This window comes from Poecilia latipinna, unplaced genomic scaffold (assembly GCF_001443285.1).
Source record: "Poecilia latipinna isolate Pla-1442-1.1 unplaced genomic scaffold, P_latipinna-1.0 Scaffold903, whole genome shotgun sequence".
Taxonomy (NCBI): Eukaryota; Metazoa; Chordata; class Actinopteri; order Cyprinodontiformes; family Poeciliidae; genus Poecilia; species Poecilia latipinna.
This window is the reverse complement of record NW_015113519.1, coordinates 122,577-142,293: the sequence shown is the minus strand read 5'-3', so window position 1 is coordinate 142,293 and position 19,717 is coordinate 122,577. Positions and strand designations below refer to the sequence as shown.

At 37.6% G+C, this 19,717-nt stretch overlaps 1 protein-coding gene across 1 annotated transcript in view; it reads left to right on the top strand.

Annotated features, from left to right (window-relative positions):
- The first annotated feature begins 17,576 nt into the window (after positions 1-17,576).
- The window catches only part of chn1 (chimerin 1), a 13,838-nt gene continuing 11,697 nt past the window's right edge, over positions 17,577-19,717 (top strand). The window contains exon 1 of the mRNA XM_015048813.1: positions 17,577-18,436. Within this exon, the coding sequence (XP_014904299.1) occupies positions 18,185-18,436 (252 nt within the window). The 5' untranslated portion in view covers positions 17,577-18,184. The remainder of the gene's footprint in view (positions 18,437-19,717) is intronic.

Here is a 19,717-nt window from a genome sequence, read left to right as displayed (position 1 = left end):
CTGTATCACTTTAGGCACCGTTGTGTTGATTTATTGGCCCTGCAGCAATCTTGATCCCCCTCATTAGCTCCTTCATTACACCGTCGATCATTTTGTGGCGGCCCATATTGTACTCCCACTTTTATTCGGCTTCATTGCCTGTGGTTATTGTGCTAGACGTCGTAGAATTTTCCTTTTTGTTAAACCTGTGGCCTAAATGCCTCAAAGCCATATCTGTAAAGATCAGAACTTGAGGACCCGAAATTTCAGTCAGACACAGAATAAAAGTTAAGTACTTTAATTAGGGATGGGGTAAAGGACAGGCAACCAATAGAGTTCCTTTCAGAGGGTCGGGCAGAGAACGATGGTCAGGGCACAGAAAAAGGTTCCAAACGATCACAGGCAGACTAAATCCAAGGGCGAGGCAAGAGGCAGTAGTCGGAAGGCAGAAACAGGGTCAGGTCCAGGAAACAGAGGCCAGAGGAGAATCCAATGAGGGCTAGGCAAGGCAGGGAAATCCGAGGGGCAGAAAAGTGTTCAGATCGTGGTCAGGTCAGGAAGGAACGCTGGATATCTACTCACACGGTGGCTTTCAAAAATCTGGCACCGTCTGCCCTCCTGAGAGTGAATTTAACTGCTGGTGGCCAGGTGGGAGACATGAGCCTGATTGCGCTTCAGCGCAGCAGCATGCAGGTGAACCAGATAAGCTTGATGAGAGGTGAGTGCAATGGAGGAGAACATGGCAGGCAGACGGGCCAGAAATATTACAATATCCCAGGGTTTAAAGAACCACCAGACTGGAAGGCAAACATAATATTCAGCTACTAACTGTCTGTATTGTGACCCAAGGTTTGCACACCATTTGTTCTTGCTCATCCTGCATCAAACATCATAAACATTTAAAAAGCCCAAATTGAGCTTAATGTGTTTTACCACAGCAACTCAAATGCAAACAAAAGAAGTTTCCAAAGAAAGTAAATGTGTTAGTTATATTGGTATCGCACCATCACAACTGGTAAAAGTTCATAATTAGTTTGTATTTCAGGAATATAATCTTTTTTTTTCTCGTTTAGCTGTTTCTTTAAGCACCTCATGCAGTCATGTGAAATATTGAGATACCCTAAAAACATGTCCAAAGAAAATACTTATTTTTTCTTTAAAATAATATTTTTAAAAGAAAATACACAATTTTCTGATGAGGCATAAATTAGGCTACGCCCACAGTTATTACTACTTAAAATGGCAAAAAAGGTGCACATTATGAGAACATTGGGACTCAGCATCTTGTAGGATGTGTGTCATTTTCTACTCTTCTTATTGGTGAAATGTGAGTGAACATCATTCTGAGATTGAAAGAGCTGTCCGAGTCCTTCAGGGAGTTGATTGTTGCAGCTTATGAGTCTCATAAAAGACTCATAGAGGTTTCAAAACAAGTTGAAATTAGCCATTCCACTGTATGGACAGTAGTCTTCAGGTGGAGGAGTTTTGAAACAACAACATGTGCCAACCTCGTCATGCAAGCAAGTTTACCTTAAGAACAGACCGCAACATGCTGAAACAAATCTCTAAAAAACTGTAAAGAGCGTTAGAATAGGATGTACAGCAGACTCTTGGTGCAATACTGATTTAATAGTAACATTCTCAGCCTGATGATCAGCCGATGTGGTAAAGTGAAGCCCCTTAAGAGTCACATTCCCGGTATTAATAGGATATTTTCGAGTGAACTCAAGTTTAACTTATTATTTTGAGTTTGTGCTGGAGTTTCTTATACCTTGTACATTATGCTATGTAATCAATTTTATAGAAATAATCATTATTATTGATATTATATTGCACATTTTTATTGTTTTATATTATAGACATTAATTCTATATTATTTTCTGTGCACTTTTAATAACTGTAATAAGGATGTGAAATTCCTCTTTGTGGCAAAAATAACAAATATTCTACAATAATAGATTTTCAATACATTTTAATTATCTTCTGTTTTAGATCAAGGGGTATCACCATATTGGTATAATTTTAAAGAAGTAACTAAATTAACTTTTAAGGACTACGACACATTCGCGGTTTTAGATAGATTCTTACCCAGAATGCAAATGGAAAAAACCGTGAGTGAAACGGTGACTGGGACTGACTAGTATATATTCCATTGAGGGAAAGTTAGTTTCACATCTGCTCAGAAGCCCCCTGGTGGTTGAAGAAAAATCCACATATAAACCGGAAAATACAATATATGAAAAAAAACACTGAATGCTCTCTGGTATGAGGAGGCGGGCCGGATCCGGCATTGTTCAGGGGGCCGGACCAAATGACGTGGCGGGCCGGATCCGGCCCGCGGGCCGTAGCTTGGGGACCCCTGGCTTAAACTGTAAGATCCACCAAAATTACTCTTAAGAACTAATAAACCAAATGACTTTATGGTGTCTCATCTGTATACCACAGCGATCTATGTTTTTATTTCTCTCTCTTCCATCATCTTTATAGTCGTCAAAACCCATAAAAAATCGTCCATCTTTGTCGGTTGTGTCTTCTTGCGTCAGCTGCACCAACTCAGTCAGTCACCCTTTAATGGGATTTCCATAAATCTTCTGAATGGTGTTAAAAACAGATTTGCCTTCACATGAATTCCCAAAAACCTCATGTGGACTTTTGGAGATATTTTCCAGATGCACACGATTTGATAGAATTAGCTTTCTTCCAGTAAGCTCCTCCACCGTCTCAGCCCCATTTTTTCCAGCGACTAAGTCTGGGCTGAGCTTGATGAAGTTAATGGGATTACAGTCGAGGCTGCTAACCTAGGATCCAACTGTCAAATGTTTAAAAGCAGCACTGAGCTAATGAGGATCCTTCTCATTACACACGAGAGGGAGCGTGATTATTTTTTTCAGCATTTCACCTCGGGGACTGCAGGGTTGCTGCTTTCATTGTCTGTATTTAAAAAAAAAAAGTGCAATTTTTCATTCTCATCAACACAACTCGAGACAAAACACCAATTTAGTCGGTCTCACGGAAAAACAAAGGCGATGCTGTCCCAGGCAAAAAAGTGAATCATAAAGCAACTTAATACCTACACTGAGCAATATACATTTATTAAAAAGTAATTTTAAAGGGTGCATAAGATTATTCAATAAAATATGTACTTCTGCAACCTAAAAAACAAAACATAAAAAATTTAACTTTCCCCAAATTCACATCATTAAGCAGTACTTCTTCAAGTACTGTTATATAAAACTGTTGGGTGACACTGAAGTCGTGGCGTTTCTAATTTATTTAATTGCACAAGTGGAATAGATTTACAACTAAATAAACTGTTGAAATATTTATTGCTATAACCGAATTTATCAAAGGAATATTGTTTGATCTGGGTATTGGTAATTTGCCATTTTTCTAACACCGATTTGTATTTAGTGGTTCATTTGATTGTTCACGAAATGTTTAATTGATATCCTGTCACCTTAAATGTACGTATAATGATAAGGAATGTGAAACATGTTCAGGTTTTTCTTTTTTTTTAATCCAAGAATGCTCGGTTTCACTTCACAAACAATTTCCACATCAAACATGTTTTATACCCGTATCTAGGTCATGTTGCGTGAGTGTTTGCTTTTATTTACATGCCTCCGTATTCTACAGAGATGTCTGCTAGCATAAAAGCTTAAGAAATACATTTTACAGAAGCTTACCACATGTAAGAGAGCAGATGGGCTGAACACCAGGATCAATCCACAGATGAATTAATAACACATTTATATATGGCTGTTAAAAACTATTAGTCTTCTTTCTGATTTCTGTTTAATTTTGTTGTTTTTGTCACTTTTACATGTTTCACATTATCAAAAATAATTTAAATGTTCGACAAAGAAAACTTGTGTGAAATCAGGTTTTCAAAATGATTTATTCCACTGGGGGGAAAAACTATACAAACATATGACATGAAGCACAATGAGAACTACAATCTTATTGAAAAAGTAGGTAAAACTAAAGGTCAAATTTTAATCACGTAATCTGAAATTCAACACAATTTTGTTGTTAAAAATAGCTAAGCTAAAGTTTCCTTTTGAATGAAGATTTACTTCAGTTATTGCACTTTTTCAAATGAATTTTACAATTGTTACATGAATTTCAGTTTTTGGTTTTTCAGTTTTAGATTTTATCATGCCATGTATTTTTGTTGTTGTTGTGTTTTGTTTTTGTGCTTTCAGTTTCAGACTTTGTCACTTTCTGATCTGCTCTTTTACACTTTCAAGTAATATAGTTTCAAATTTTTGACTCTGATCTGGTTAAAGGGTGGGACATCAACTCAGAGGTTGTGGGAATAACAGCCAGCATGTCTGGGCCATACAGATATCACAGTAATCTGACACTGAAATAAATAAGTATATGACAGACACACAGCCCAGGGCTGGGCTCTCATAGGCTTATCTTACACGCTGCAAAGGAACTGACGGATGCTCCTGAAACTGCCAGAAGGTTACAGAAGCGAGAAGGTTCTGTTTCTGTTTAGAGCATGGATGTTCAATTTACTGACTTAATATTGCATGCAAAATATTTTAAAATATGTTTTGATCTATTAATCTTAAAGTAAACAATAATCATGAACCTTTTTTAATGGGTGTTTTTTATTATCCATGACAAATGTATTAAATTAATAAGAAAATTAGAAACAAAATAATGTTATGAAGTTTCTCAATAAGTAATGGTTTCGTGAAAATTTGAGACTTATCAGATTATTAGACGCATCAGCTTTATTATTTTCAATCAATGTGTTTTGATTAGTTTTTTTTCAGTCATTTGTAGTTTGTAATGAGATATCTATTTGTAGCACTAGACCGTTCTAATCTATTTATGTGGAGCCCGAAGTGGGTACGGACAGGGAGGTGTATTCCTGACACAATTGCAAACACAAAAGACAAAGACATTATTATATTTTGCTCTCAGAAAAATCTCCAGGACTGTAAGGGGTTTTGAATTTATTCATGTCCTTAAAATCATGATCGATCTCTGTGTGCTCAATATCACTCACTCACTCCAGATGGTGGCAAAGATTGCAGGGTTTTTCCTGATTGCTGCTGCTGATTACAAAACATGTGCAGCTGCTTGCTTTCATGCCAGCAAATGAATTAATCAAGGCAACAAAGAAAAGCTAATCAGTGTTTTAACATTTGCCTATTAAAATAAAGTGATGTCTAATTATTACTTTTGCTTTCAGGAGGCTTAAATCTCATTTCAAGTCATGTTGAATTTATTTATTTATTTTTTTAAAGAATCTCTCATCCTGACTAGACACTGATATTAATCCTTTTTTCTGTTTATGTAGAAAGACATACAGAATTCATCTGACTTTACTGGATCCATGAATTGGAAAGTATGCATGTGTATGCTTGTTATCTTAAAAAGTTATCTTAATCTCAGTGAATCAAGCTGTTTAATTATTATGAAAGTAAAGTTTCTTGTCTTTGTTTTTCAATCTACCTCTTAGATAAATTAATGAGGGAAAACTGGATCTTTCTAGGATATCAGCGCTATTTAATCACTTATTTATTTCACCAAGAAATAAAAACTGCACTGCGTAAAATCACTTCCACTGTATAGTTATAATCAAATTGTAGCAATTTCCTCAGCTGGCATTGTAGATTAGAGAGTGTATTATCATCGCCAGCAATAGGATTCCTTTAAAGTTTGGCGTTGAAAGACAGTGAATACTAATCCTATACTTAAATAGAGTTAATAAAATCAGTTGGCTGAGATGCTATATGACAATTAACATGCTAACTCTGTTTGGATATGACTTCTTGATAATTAAGGTTATAACTAAATCAAATGTAGTTTGCCTCAGTCCTCGCATGCACAAGGGTTGTGACCATTGTTAGAGAAAAAAGTGTCATAAATTGCTCTGTCTAGTACAGGGGAGCCCAAAGTCGGTCCTGGAGGGCCGGCATCCTGCATGCTTTAGGTCTCTCCCTGATTTAACACACCTCGATCAAATGATGGCTCATTAGAGGCCTAAGAAGAACATTGACAAGCTGAAAAGGTTGTTACTACCACCAGGAAGAGAACTAAAACATACAGGATGCCGGCCCTTCAGGACCGACTTTGGGCACCCCTGGTCTAGTGCTTTGTTTTCCCACACTAAGATACATATTTGTGGCTATCAGAGCACAGATCACTGCAGGTCACACAAAATCACACAGAAAGAAGAAAGAAGCAGCCATTACAGTCTTGACACTGCATAAATGCTTATACAATATGATACCTGTGGTCAGACTGGTGAGGTCCATGCGGTTAAAAGCTGGTACTTTGACATTGGTCACATTAAATGCTGCTGATTTACTAGAGCTACTGAAGAAAGAAAAACAGAAACTCAATATAGTTCTGACTCGGAGGTAAGTCAGAAATCCAAATTTTTCACCAATTTTTACAACTAAATCATGTTTAGAATAAGAAAACTGTAAGCTGTAAAGTGTAACTTCTAAAAAACAGATTTTCATGCATCAGATAAAATTTAAGTCTTTCCATTTGATAATAATGGACAGTACTATTGTTTAGCCTTTTTATATTTATGCTGCATGGTAACTGTGACGTGATTTTTTTTGATTATTTCTCTAGATGTTCATGGTTGACATGAATCCATAATCTTTAATAGCGTTTCAGGCTCCTGTCTCTGTAATCCTGACAAAGCAGTGCAAACATGCAGCTCTGGTAAACAGAAGCCTGACATTCATTGATCAGTCCAGACACGGTGATATTTTCGTGCTTTTATTACATTTATATCCCACAGCAAACAAACCCGGTGCCTCCTTCTGCTGGGTTAAATCTGAAATTACTCTCCTTCGCGATCCCCGAGTCTGAAAAGTAATAAATGGGCATTATGATGATTTAAGGTAAAATCATTTTATCCACCTGATAAGACAGCCCTTCAGCAGACTGTCAGAAGCGTCTGCCACAGCTGACCGCACAGTCACGTAGGGTTCATACAAAAGCACGGATTTTTTTTTTTTTTCCCTTCCTAACACAATTGTTTGGCGTCTCCGACATGTCTGCATTTTTCATTTGATGCGGCTATAATCAGTTCAGAGCATCCTGGCAGAGCAGGTTGGTAAATAACCCGAGTGGGATTGGCATCAGTTTGTCGTGCCTGACAAGATGAGAGGCTCGGAATGAGCAGAAAGAGATAGGCCTGATCATCAAAATGAAAAATGCTTTCCACATCAACGCCTCTGTGTTCTTCACCAGAGTGAGCAGAGTCATTTATTTCAGTTCATATAATACAAAAAAAGCTTTTATATTTGGTTTGCGCTGCTATGATTCCACTAGAGGCGGAGCTGCTGCATGTGAAGCCCTCAATGCATCAATCCTCAACTTAAAATAGAACAAAGTCATTATGCAGAAAAAAGAAACATTAATATTTAAAACATCTTAATATTTCAAATGGATTGGAGAAGCATGTTTCGTCTTAGTAAGTAAACTGAAACCTGCTATAGCATGAATTTATGTCTTGTAAAGATCATTTTCCTTGAATTTTGTCTGCTTATTTCAGCTTGTAAACAAATGTAAGATTTTATTTTATGTTGTATTACAAATAATTTGATTCATAGACAGGTCTGACCAGTTTCAGACATTTGTAGTCATGCTCAGGAAGTAAAAGACGAGCTGTGTAATATCACGTTTCTAAATTGTGTATCTTTTTTGCTTCAAGGGTTAGATCATATTTTTTAAGTGGGATTCTTTAAAAGGTTATGAACTACCAATATTTTATCTGATATGATAAAAATGGTAAGAGAGAATCTTCTGTTTCAACTGAAAGAGCCAGTGATAAGTTAGTGGTTTTAGAACCGGGTCATAGTTGTTCCCATGAAAGAAACTGCAGAGCTGCGTAAGCAGACATCACACCGAAGTCAGTGTGTCAACAGTAAACACCACTGTCCCTCCTCAGCTCCTGAATGAGATTATGCACACCGAGTTTTTATAGTTTGGGGCAAGCTTTGCAAATAAGCAACCTCCCTCGCAAATATCTTACTTGTGTTTTGTCTTGCCAACGTAGAGGGAATTCACTAAGTGTTGAATAACATGGTGCTGGTGGCTCGGGGGGCAAGGGCCACTTCGATGGAGACAAACAAAGAGGAACTCTGTCTGAAAATCTTGGCAGATTACACCCATTACCTCACTGCTTGTGTAATGTCCTCTACTGTGTTATGTAAAGAGGAAGTGGATGTTTTGTATACTATATTTTAAGTATTAAAAAAAAAAAAAATCTGTCCCCAAAATTATTATTTTTTTCCCTTTGGTAAAGGGTGATTTTCTCTTTCTGCCTGTAAAAAAACACATTCCTGTCTTTGATATGCTAACAAGCAGGCAGCGCAGCAAAGACAGCAGTCGAGCAGATGTCCACCAGTCACTCGCTCTGTGTAATTTGGAGGGATTTTTTTATTATTATTATTCATGGCCTGCTGATTTGGAAACTGCCTCCAGCCAAATGCCTTGTTTGCAACAGAAAAAAATTCATATGCTTTCATTTTTATCATCTGGCTTGTTTGTGTAGCAATCGCTGTCAATCACTTTGCCTTTGCTAGCTGCAATGATATCATAACAATGTAGAACAAGAACCAAAATTGCTGGTGTAGCTTTGGCGCTATTGTTTCTATTATGTGCTTATTTCTTACTTTTGAAACAAAAGATACATTTAAGGACTTAGAATAATGTTGTTTTTCAAGAGTTGACCCAACATAAATAGGCAGACATGATCCCTGCAGATGATAGTCATGAATATGTGCGCATGCACTGGTATTAATACCAGTATCTTACACTGGTAAGATAATAAACAATATAAAAGTAAACAATTTAAAAAATGTGGGAAGAGTTTTATAACTCGTTATGCACACTTTCTTTTGAAATGAAAATGATACAATTACGTGAAAATAAAAATGTTTATATATATATATATATATATATATATATATATATATATATATGTATATATATATATATATATATATATATATATATATATATATATATATATATATATATATATATATATATTAAGTCATTACTGTTTATAATTGTGTCCTTATTATGTAGACTTTTTTTTATAATTTTCTTTCAGTATTAGTGTTATGGAAGTTAAATTAACACATAACATCAGCTTAAAGTACCTTTGAGGGCTGAACAGCATATCACTGTTAGGAAAAAGTAATGGGACTTACAGAGTTTGACTTTCTGACCAGTGGAGGTGGTACGTCCACAGATGCATTACTACTGTGAGATTTTAAGCTGCTTCCATTCACTCACGATATGTTTTGCCCAACTAGTGCATGGCTTATAACATAAGGTATTCTGTTAACATTTGTATTGAGAAATTAGAACTGTAGCAGAAATCAGAAAATTCAACCTAATGCTGGAATAATTTTAGTTTCTTGAATTACAGTTTTTGTCCGAAGTTCTAATTTGTTGCTGTGGAGATTTATTGGTAGAGTGGAACAAGCCACAGAGCATTTTTAAATCCAAGCCGCTGCTGCTCTCAGGCAACATTTCCCATGGTCCCATTCATCATCGTCACAAAAATCCCCATACAAATCTTCACTTTACTATCTTTTCTTTGCCATACCTCCTACAAATTGTTATGTATTTCCTTTGACCTAAATGAAATATCTTAATCAAGCTAAGATCAAATTGTTCCAATGACCTTTATATGCCAATCAGCACAAACACCCAAACAATTGCTTTATGGGCTACCCAATCTGTTGCACTGAAGACCGTTTTCCATGTTCAGAGCATTAATCAAGTTATTCATACACAAGCACCTATGAAATATCAATTACCATTGTCTGCTCAAGGGACTGGTCTTTGAAATTCAAATGGTGAGAAAACCAGTGGTGGGTGAAAGGTACTGTTCTCTTGGGAACATGACACTCGAAACAGATGTTGTTCCTACACAGAAAGTGAAATCCGGTAAAACACAATATGGTCCCCTCACCACAGGTTTGCATCCTCCAGTCAGAGCAGACAGGGAGCAGGCTACTAATCAGCGAGTCAAGGCCTGCTGCCAAAATGTTAGTCAGGGCCACCTGGCTCCAAACACTAGAAAACAAGAGTTTTTTTATTTATTTATTTTTATTATTTTATTTATTATTCAGTGTAGGAAGAAGAACATGAACTGCCCTCAGAGTGTTCAGGTATGTGAGCACAAACAGCAGGTGAGAAGCAGGTAAGGATTCATGTTTTTGTCTGCTTCAGAGAGGCGACAACTATCCCTTTCTCCATGACTGTCCTTTCTGCAAAAAACAGTGTAAGATGGGGGTGACAAGAACAACAAAAAGCTTCTGTTTCCTGTCACGATTCTGTCTTCACTTAAACAGTTTCTTATTCTTATTTTTCTGCTTTTATCATTTACCTTCGTGCGACTGCATGCTGTGGTTTGCCATTCACTTTTCTGCTCATTCACCTGGATTTCCTCACTGAGGGACAATAAAGGATATTTCTTTTCCATTATATTTTAATGTTTTTGCGGTTGTTCCTTCACTAGCCCGGTTAATAAAAGCAGCTCTTGTTCTGCACTATTTGCTTCGTACAGACTGCCTGGGCTGTCCACAAATGATTTCTTCCTGAAGGAGATTTCAGCAACGAAGCAGTTCAAAATACCTTACGTGTTAAAAACAAATAGTCAATTATTAAACAAGCAACATACCTTACACTTGATCTGTCATCAAATGTACAAGTATATTAATCAATGTTTCAGTTCTTCTTAATCAAAGGAAACTCTAAACATGTGGGTTTGATTTAAAGAAACTCAGTGTTTCAGATGTTTTGCAGGTTTTCGATATGTAGAATATCTGTTCTTTTGGTAAAGTGTGAATATTGAACAGCGTTAGCTCTAGCGTTAGCTAACTACTTAGCAGGTAAAAGTGTTATCAAAAATGGTTAAATAGTAAAAACAAAAAAACAAACTCATTCTTTAGTATGAACTAAACTGACATTTATATAACATTGATAAATTTACAATTTTTTGTCATCCTGTTGAGAAAGTCGAGTGAAATCTGGTTTGTAGATGAATATGGCGGCAATGAGACTCCTTCTGATATCCTGTCTAACCCTACAAACTAGCTCGCAATTTCTCGCCCAATGTTTGACTAAAAACTAGGGATTTCTGTCCAACAGCAGAAGCACATTTGGTTAAAGAAAACAAATCCAGCATATTTTCTGTGAGCTTGTGTTGCCCTGTTTTCCGTTCACAGTTATCTTTATGTTCACACAATATGTTGGCACCTTAAAATGTTGGCTGTATGTTTGACAGAATTGAGGTTGGCGCGTGTGGTAGATCTTATTTTAGATCTCTTGTTGACTTACATCTCATTCTTTGGAGAACTGTCTTTAAACTAGTGCAATAAAGGTCTTGCTTGTACACTTGTACACTGACATTTAGGAGGAATTTTGATTCTTAAAATTGTTTGTGTAATCTTACTGTAATGAAAAGCGTCACTAATAGGATCAAAACTGACTGAGCTGATTAAAAAAAACTCTTCTTGCAGGAAGCTGCAGGGCCTGCCAGGCTTTGTGTCTCCAAATATGTGGAGGAGTAAAGAACGGTTACATAAGAGTGAAATATTTAGCCATTCTATTCATCAGTGGTTATGAGAACACTCTGTGCGCTCAGATGCTCATCAGGGGGCATTCATAAAAATACATTTTCATGCTGACGTTCAACCCATTCAGAGACAACTGAATGGAAACTGCTCCAAACTCCCATTGTTTTAAAACGATTCTTCTCTGAAGAGTGGAAGCAACTAGGTGTACATTTATAAAAAAGATCAAGCAGAGCTCATGGCCACAAGTCTGCCGGTTTTAATTTGAAAATTATGTATCTATTCTGCACGGTTATAAAATCTTTAAACATAATGTAACAGTCAATAAAACAAAATGTGCTTTTCCAGTCCTGTGTAGCTTTTGTGGCATAACAGTATCTCTTTATTTTCCACAGGTTTGACTTTTTCCTGCTCAAGGCTCAGTAAATATTTAAAGGCGCCAACTAACTCTTTTGGCCCTCATATCACCTCTCTGCTGCACAGACGCCTTCAGCACACTGAGCCATTAATCTTGCTCTGAAAAGAAATGTGCATTGTTATTCAGGGAACAAGTCCTGTGCAGAGCCACACACTGAGTAAAAAAAATAAATTATTAAGCATTTCAATTATTCTTTGCAGTCATTTGTCATTCCATCTAATCCACAGTCATTCTTCATAAATGTAGGCGATTACCTTTAATAATCTCTTGTGGTTAATGAACTGTTTCTCAGCACAGGATTAATTAAAGCATTTGCACTTTATTGACTGTAAATGTGAGGTTGCTTCTAGATATTAGACCCCAGAAACAACAAAAGCCAAATTAATTCAACCCTATAATTTTGCAACAAACTGGACTGTTTCTGATGAAATTATAAAATGACTGCACCCATCACAGTTGTTTTGGCAATACAACAAAACTCTTGTGATCTCTCTCTTGTGATGTTTCAATTAAAAACACAGCCAAAGCTTTTGTCACTCTATATTATGCACACGCATTGTGTTGACTGTGTTCTATGCCTAGATTGACCTTGGAGTGTGAATAGCAAAGTGTGATAGCAGCCTACCATAAATCATTGTCAATGCACAGACGGATCCCATCCAAGGTAATCTATTTGTTCGGGTAAAATGTGGTGTAATTTGTTCTGCGTTTCTTGCAGGCGCAGCAGAAAAAGGGAGAATTTGTGCAGCATCTTATGCATATGTGGTATTTCCCGGCAGTTACGCTTTAAGAAAGCAGACTCTGTTTCACACTGTAAAGGTTTCTGTTATTTTGAGGAAGAAAATCAACAACACAATGTCTAGTTCACATTCTTTGTGCTAAAGGGGAAGACAATATGTTTCTGTGTTTGCTTTTCCTGGACTCTATTCACAGATTTATAAATGTAGGCTAAGAAAGCATTAACAAAACTCTTGGCATGCAAGTTTCCTATTGTTATGTCAAAGGGCTGTGAAGGATCATTATCCTGTTGTAAAATAATAGTATAAACTTTTACTCCTTAGCTATGTTTCAAATTGTATGATATTTGCTTCCCAAATATTCCCATATTTGACTATTTTTATGGCATATCAATCCTCATGCTGGATTGCAATAAGGCGGTGCATCACCACTCTAAAGTCCTCAAAATCTTCTTAGAAATTGGATTTGCATGCATGGTTATCTTAAAAGTAGCTCTTTCAAAATGTTGCTCTCTCTCACATCAGCCCAGGAACCCCCTGTACACTGTTTTGATTGCTACAAGACATGGTAACATTACCTGTGTAGCCTGGATATGCTTAATGTTGCTACATTCAAATGTGGAAATAATTAGTCTCATAATTTCTCAGATGAAATTTGTCTCATGAATTCATTCTTCAAAAGTCACATTGCACTATTCACCAACAAGGCATTCAAAGACGTAGGGATATTCAAAAATGCTTATCAGAACTGAGGTTTATTTAGTCAATTAAATTAACTACTTATCATCATCACAACTTATATTAATAATCGCAATAAGTGATCTAATAAGTAAATCTAATTTACAGTGACTTAATAGAGTAAAGGCAACACAAAACAAACAAGGTACAACAAACCTACTAGCACTAATTCTGCAATCTACTTTTAAAGAGAACTGGTGGCTAAGACGTGAATGCTGACGATGTCATCTAAGCTGATTGAAGGTTCGACGTTTTTCAGAGATTACATGAATTCGCAGGTGATTAAAGGAGGTTGTGTAGCGTCATGGCCTATCGAGCTCCAATATGACAATATGACGAGACATCTAACCCAATAAACTACAACATCCACAAGAGACAGGTGATGCTACCTTGGGTAAAAAGTGACCTTCTCTGAATCGTTTGGGTTTCTGCTTCAGGTTTCTGCCACATTAGTGTTTTCACTCTTGATGCTAAAAAAACACGTATTTGCAAATGAGCTAACGAGTGCTCAAACTACAATGTATGTTACTGAATATTGAATATAATGCATTTAAAAGTTGCAAAGGACAGAATTAGCATCAGTCTTTGTTAACATTCAGGTTTTGCTGAACGGTTTGTCTCGCATTATATCAATTAAACTACAGTTTGCAGAATTATGTAACTGAATTTCCAACACTTTCTGCAGCCGCCTTACATTGATTTAAAGCTTTTCGTTGGCTTTTCTTCATCATTCGCTCTGGAAGTGAATTAGAATGGATTAGTTTGGGCGTCCCTCTTTAATCACAAACACTGTTATATGAATGTCTGCACTAGAAATAGCACTCATTGATTCCATGAGAATAAATGGGTCTTTGTGTCATTTTGGGTCGGCATTGCAATCACACCAACACTTCCTTATGTAACAGTTCCTGAACCCAGCAGAAATGTTCAGCCACAGCTTAATGGATTAGAAAAGATTGGAAGAAAAAAGAAAAAGGAAATAAAGTTTTTCAGGTTGTATTTTTTTGGGTTAAGTCAGAATTAAACTAGATTGTCAGGACTGGATTATTGTGTAAACCCTGAATGCAGAGGAGTCTGTCCAGGCCGGACACAGATGGAGAAGCCCCGCATCCTGTGCATCTTTCCTCAAGGGTCCCATCTCTGGGCATGTTTGGGGAAACAAGAAAATCAATCAGTGTCAATTAGAGCTGCAGTCAAAGTGAGCCACATACTGGGACAGAAGCAGACAACAGCAGGAAACACAATTACTCTCCAAAACCTGCAGAAGCTGCTCCAGGTGTGAGGAGGACGGACCGATGCATATAAAAGGCCCTCACTGTGTTTTATCCATCGCTCTCAGGTCACCCGCGTGAGCGGAGACTTCAGCGGAGCGAGCTGCTCTGGAAGGAATCTGCCTCGCAACTTTCATGTTTCAAACCCGTCTATGTCAGAAAGCCCAGTTTGGGATGCCATTCTACATAATCACTCTGATCTTCAAAGCCTCTTTTCTCCTCCTCTCTGCTGCTCATACCCTCATGCTGAAATCTCTCCAGTGAAATAGGAGCAGCGTGAACTCAACCCATCGACCTCTTGTTCTCCAGTCTGCATCCAGTCCCTTCCTCCGCTGCTGTAAAAAAAAAAAAAAAAACAGGTGAGAACGTCGCCTGTTCTTAACCCTCAAACGTGGGAGTGTAATCACATTTGACTTGAAGTGCGAACAGCACGGGCAGGCTGAAGTTTCTTTTCTTCCACATTGCAATCACAGTGTTATATTTGAGACTTCATCTGCATGCGGAGAACACAAAGGCTTGCGTCAGCAATATACCTCAAGGAAATGAACATTCAGACAAAGCCTGCAAAGAAAGAGGACGGCTCAGAGCGAGCATATTGCACGGCTGGCACAGACAAATGCCGTTTAATTCTTTATTGTATATTTTACCATAATTTAAGGGCTAGAAGGAGATTCTTAAACTGAATATTTATGTGCAATAAAAACATTTTTGGTGTGCTCTTGCAGTGATTTGAAAATGCATCAACTCATTCAGGGTTTCCATTGTTATGGTTTACATAACTGGCATTCAGGCAAATAGTCATTGAACAGATAATAGATTTAATTTAGGTGCCTAAATTAAATGAATGTTTATAAATCAATTGGCATCAAAACTGACCAAAAATCCTGGTACTTAGAAATGTTTAGGATATTTCTATGTCTCAGATTTTAAGCTTTATTCAGCATAAATAACAAATGAAGCAATCGAAGCCTATAAGAATCATTAACAAGAGCTACAGAATTAACTGAATCAACAATTTAATTTACAATTAACCTATTCCATTTGCTATTTAAGCACACAAAAAAAGAAAAAAAAACACAAAGAAGAAAATCACCACTTCTACTCTCCAGCTACAGGTTAAATCTGGGTTTTTAAATTCCTGCCGTCAAGAGCTGAGGTCCTTCAACTTTTGCATGTGTCTCTGCTTCAGCGCACTTGAATCAAATGATTAGATCATTAGCAGGTTTCTGCAGTAGCTGATTGTATGCTGAAGAGCTATTCCAGCCATTTTATTCAGGTATGCAGAACTAGGGTCACGTCTAAAAGCTGCAGGACATTGGTGCTCAAAGACTGGAGTGAGAGACTACTGGATTAAAAAATGCCATTATTAGAGAATGAACACTTAAAATAATTATTGAACTGGATAATTATCAGGATCTTTTTAAGCTCCCCTGAAGAAAGCAGCTTTACATCATTATTTTGTTTCTAATTTCCACTTTAACCTGAACCAGATTTTAAGAGATTTATCACCAGAACCTCTAAATGGAACAGGAAATAAGAACCTTACTGAGACAGATGTGGGCTGTGTGACTTTCACAGGACTAATTTTTGCTAAGGCAGTTCTCCTGCAGTCGTCTCTAGAGGATGATCTGCGCCAACGGCTTCTCTGTCTGCCAAAGGTCATTCTGAAACTGGCTTGCTGTCCATTCTGGCACAGCGTTCGGATGTCTGGAGGATCCTCCCTCTGGTTCACCTACTGAACTGGATTGGACGCTCAAAGACCGTTACTGAAGGGACACTGAGCACACATTGAATTTGTGGAGAAAAAGCAAAACAAAAAAACAAAGCAAGAACTTTGCACAAAAATAGATGGATGCAACATCCAGTGTGATGCAAATAAAACAGTTATCACAGCTGTGACTCAAAAGGCTGATGGGTCCTTTCTGACCCGGGAAGAACCTGCTCTCATGTTTTACTTCAATTTTTTCGTTTTCATTTTTTCCCTGCTGCGTGAGGAGGCAGCACAAGGGACTGATCAACCAATCAGAAAGCACTTTAACTAATAGAAGAGATTGAACTACATACCTGTCCTAAGTACTTGTAAAGTATTAACTTTACCTCTTTATTTTTCAAACAAGTTTCAAAGTATCATTACGGAATTTTTTTTTTACAGGTACTCCATTACAGAAGCTGTTTTACATCACTGTCTTTCTAAAATTCGTCACTCCTTTCACTGAGTGACAGATTTGCATTCAAGGTTTTGTACATCCACAAAAAAAATAAAAAATAAAAAATGAATTGTACAATTAACTGAGGGTTGTTTCAAAGCTTTTTTTTTTAATTTATTTTTTTTAAATGTTAAAGTAGTAAATAAAGACCAGTCATTTGAAGATGACTTGGAGATGTATCCATAGGAAATTTTACAAAACATTTGGATCGTAACAACAAAGCAAGGTCATGTGCTGCTCATATTTTAAAGACCGTGAGGAGTCACCTGCATGGATGAGTTCCTGCAGGTGGACATTCAAATCTGGCAGGCCTTGCTACAAATGATTTAAAAAGTAACGATTGTGTAATTTACAGAAGTTACTTTCTGACAAATTTTAGTTTGAATTGTTTGAAATGCGAACTTTAGTTGCATCACTCGGCATGATGGCGCGCATCCATGTGTTTCCTGTTTCTGTCTGATGCTTGGAGCTTGTGCGTCTTTGCCCTTGAAGGCTCCAGTCGTCACCGGTTTCTGTGGCAACCCGGTTTTGAAAATAGCTTCGCCTCTAACGGCCCACATGCTGTCGCAAGTTCTCCGGGCTGGAGCCCACTCTGGATGCATGACTCATTCATTGCTCATTTCATGTCATCCTGCTCGAATGGCGTGCGTGGGGTTGGCGTGGGGGGAGGCGGAGTAGCGGCTACTACAAAGCTGGTGTAGCCACGCTGCGATTGGCTGGTGGGATCCATTTAATCTTCTGCCACTACTAGAGGGTCCACCTCCATCCTCCTCCCCCTCTCTCGCTTTCAGCCCGCCCCTGTCAGCATCCACACACAACAGTGCGCTGTCTCTGTTCCAGGGGAGAATATCAGCTCTGCGCAGGGAGGAGAGGATTAGCTCAGCCACTCATCTCATCTGCATTTACGTTCCTAGGGAAGCACATGAGCATCCAAGGCTGCACCCCTTTTGCATAAAACCTGGCACTCCAATCATAGAGGCTGCACTTGATCTGCTGTCTTGACTGTGTGAAGATTCAAAGACTACAGTTTTTTTTTTCTTATTTATAGGGGTTTTGTATACTTTTTCGTCATACTCTAAAAGGACATTTATGTTGGAGATGCGCTTATTTAACTGGGAAAATGCAAGTCATATTGTTTGACAGTCACTTCTTTTAAAAAAAAAAAATCTAGGAGACTATCCTCATTTTTTGGGACTTTTTTTTTTTTACACTTCTTTTATCTTTTTTCCCTTTTGGAGACTGAAGCTTCAGAATGCCATCTCGAGAGTCCTACGACGTACAAAAGAAAGACAAGCCTCTGGTGCAAAAGGCCAAGCGAGAGGCCAATCAGGAGGACATTCTGGCGGCGGCTCTGGGAATGAGGATGGGGCCACAGAAACCTTCAGCCACTTTTTGGCAACCACTTAAACTGTTAGCCTACTCGCAGCTCACCTCACTGGTTCGCAGAGCCTCGCTGAAGGAGGTTGTCCAGTCGCCCAGGTCTGAAAAAGTCCACAACTTTAAGGTAAGATGTGTGCAAAACTGTGTCTTCATGTCATCATGTGTGGCCGGAGGGCTGCTGCTTGTGGGGGATGAGGAGGGCTTGTGGGGGTGGAGGGGGGTGAAAAACAGAGCTGTTTTGGTCTGTCCAGAGAGATTTTATCAAAAGAAAATCTGTTGGTCGGGCTGTAGAGCGCTGCTGTCAGTTAGAGCACCAGATGGGGAGATTATGATGCTGGATGAGGGTGAAACAGTGGAGGACAGCATCCCTGTTTGCCTTCAGTTTTGTTTTTATTGGGACAGAGAACAGCAGCAGAATTTGACAATGTTTTTTTGTTGTTTTTTTTTGTGCTGGTCTCTTCCTGCTGCTTTGCCCTTTCAGTTTCCTGATTGCTGCATTTTATCCTTTTGCATGTGTGAAGTTTGTAATTATGCACAGTAATGATGGTGTTTTGCTGCCACATGGACAAAAAACTCAGCTTTGTTGCACAATTTTATGTGCAACAAAGCTGAGTTTTTTGTTGTTGTTTTTTTTTTATTTAAACCTAATTAGGCGTCTTGACAATTCATTAAACTCAAATATATTTTGGATTTACAGAAAAAAACCCCCAATGTTTTCCTGTTCAAAACATAAAGTAAAATCCTTTTGATTTCATGATTTCTTTATTAACAATTACATTTGAAACAAAAATCACTGCTTGAAGTTCTTATCTCAATTCATTATTTGTGATTATGATTTCTGCTTGCATTTTATAGGGTCTTTACACATTAGTCTGCAGTTAAATCTGGTACAATGCATCTCTAATTCATCAATTAAATCTCTGTTTGTGTAGTGGTTTTTATGCACACTGAGGGAAACACAAAGTCCTTTGCATCAGCTAGAAAAAGGAAGCAATAGCAAAGAAACAGACAATGGCAAAAAACAAACAAACAAACAAACAAGGGTAAAGAACAAGGAGAAACATAGTATTAAAAATGGAAGAAACACTTTGTTGTTGATGCAGTTGTAATAATGAGCAAACACAAGAAACACAAGATTGCAAGAAGCATAGAGACAACAAATCTCTATAAAAACATTAAATTATTATGTGTTAATGAAAGGTTGTTTGTTTTTTTCTCACAGCCGCTGACAAATACAAAAACACATTTCCGCTTGTGTCTTTTATTAACTAGCTGCCAGAAAACTGGCACAGCACAGTTTTTTTTTTTTTTTTTTTTTTTTTCTTGTTTGGTTCAGGGCCCTCTCTGATTGGCTGGACTGTTGTTACCCGCTGGAGTGTGGGAGCAATCTTTGCCCCACTGTTTC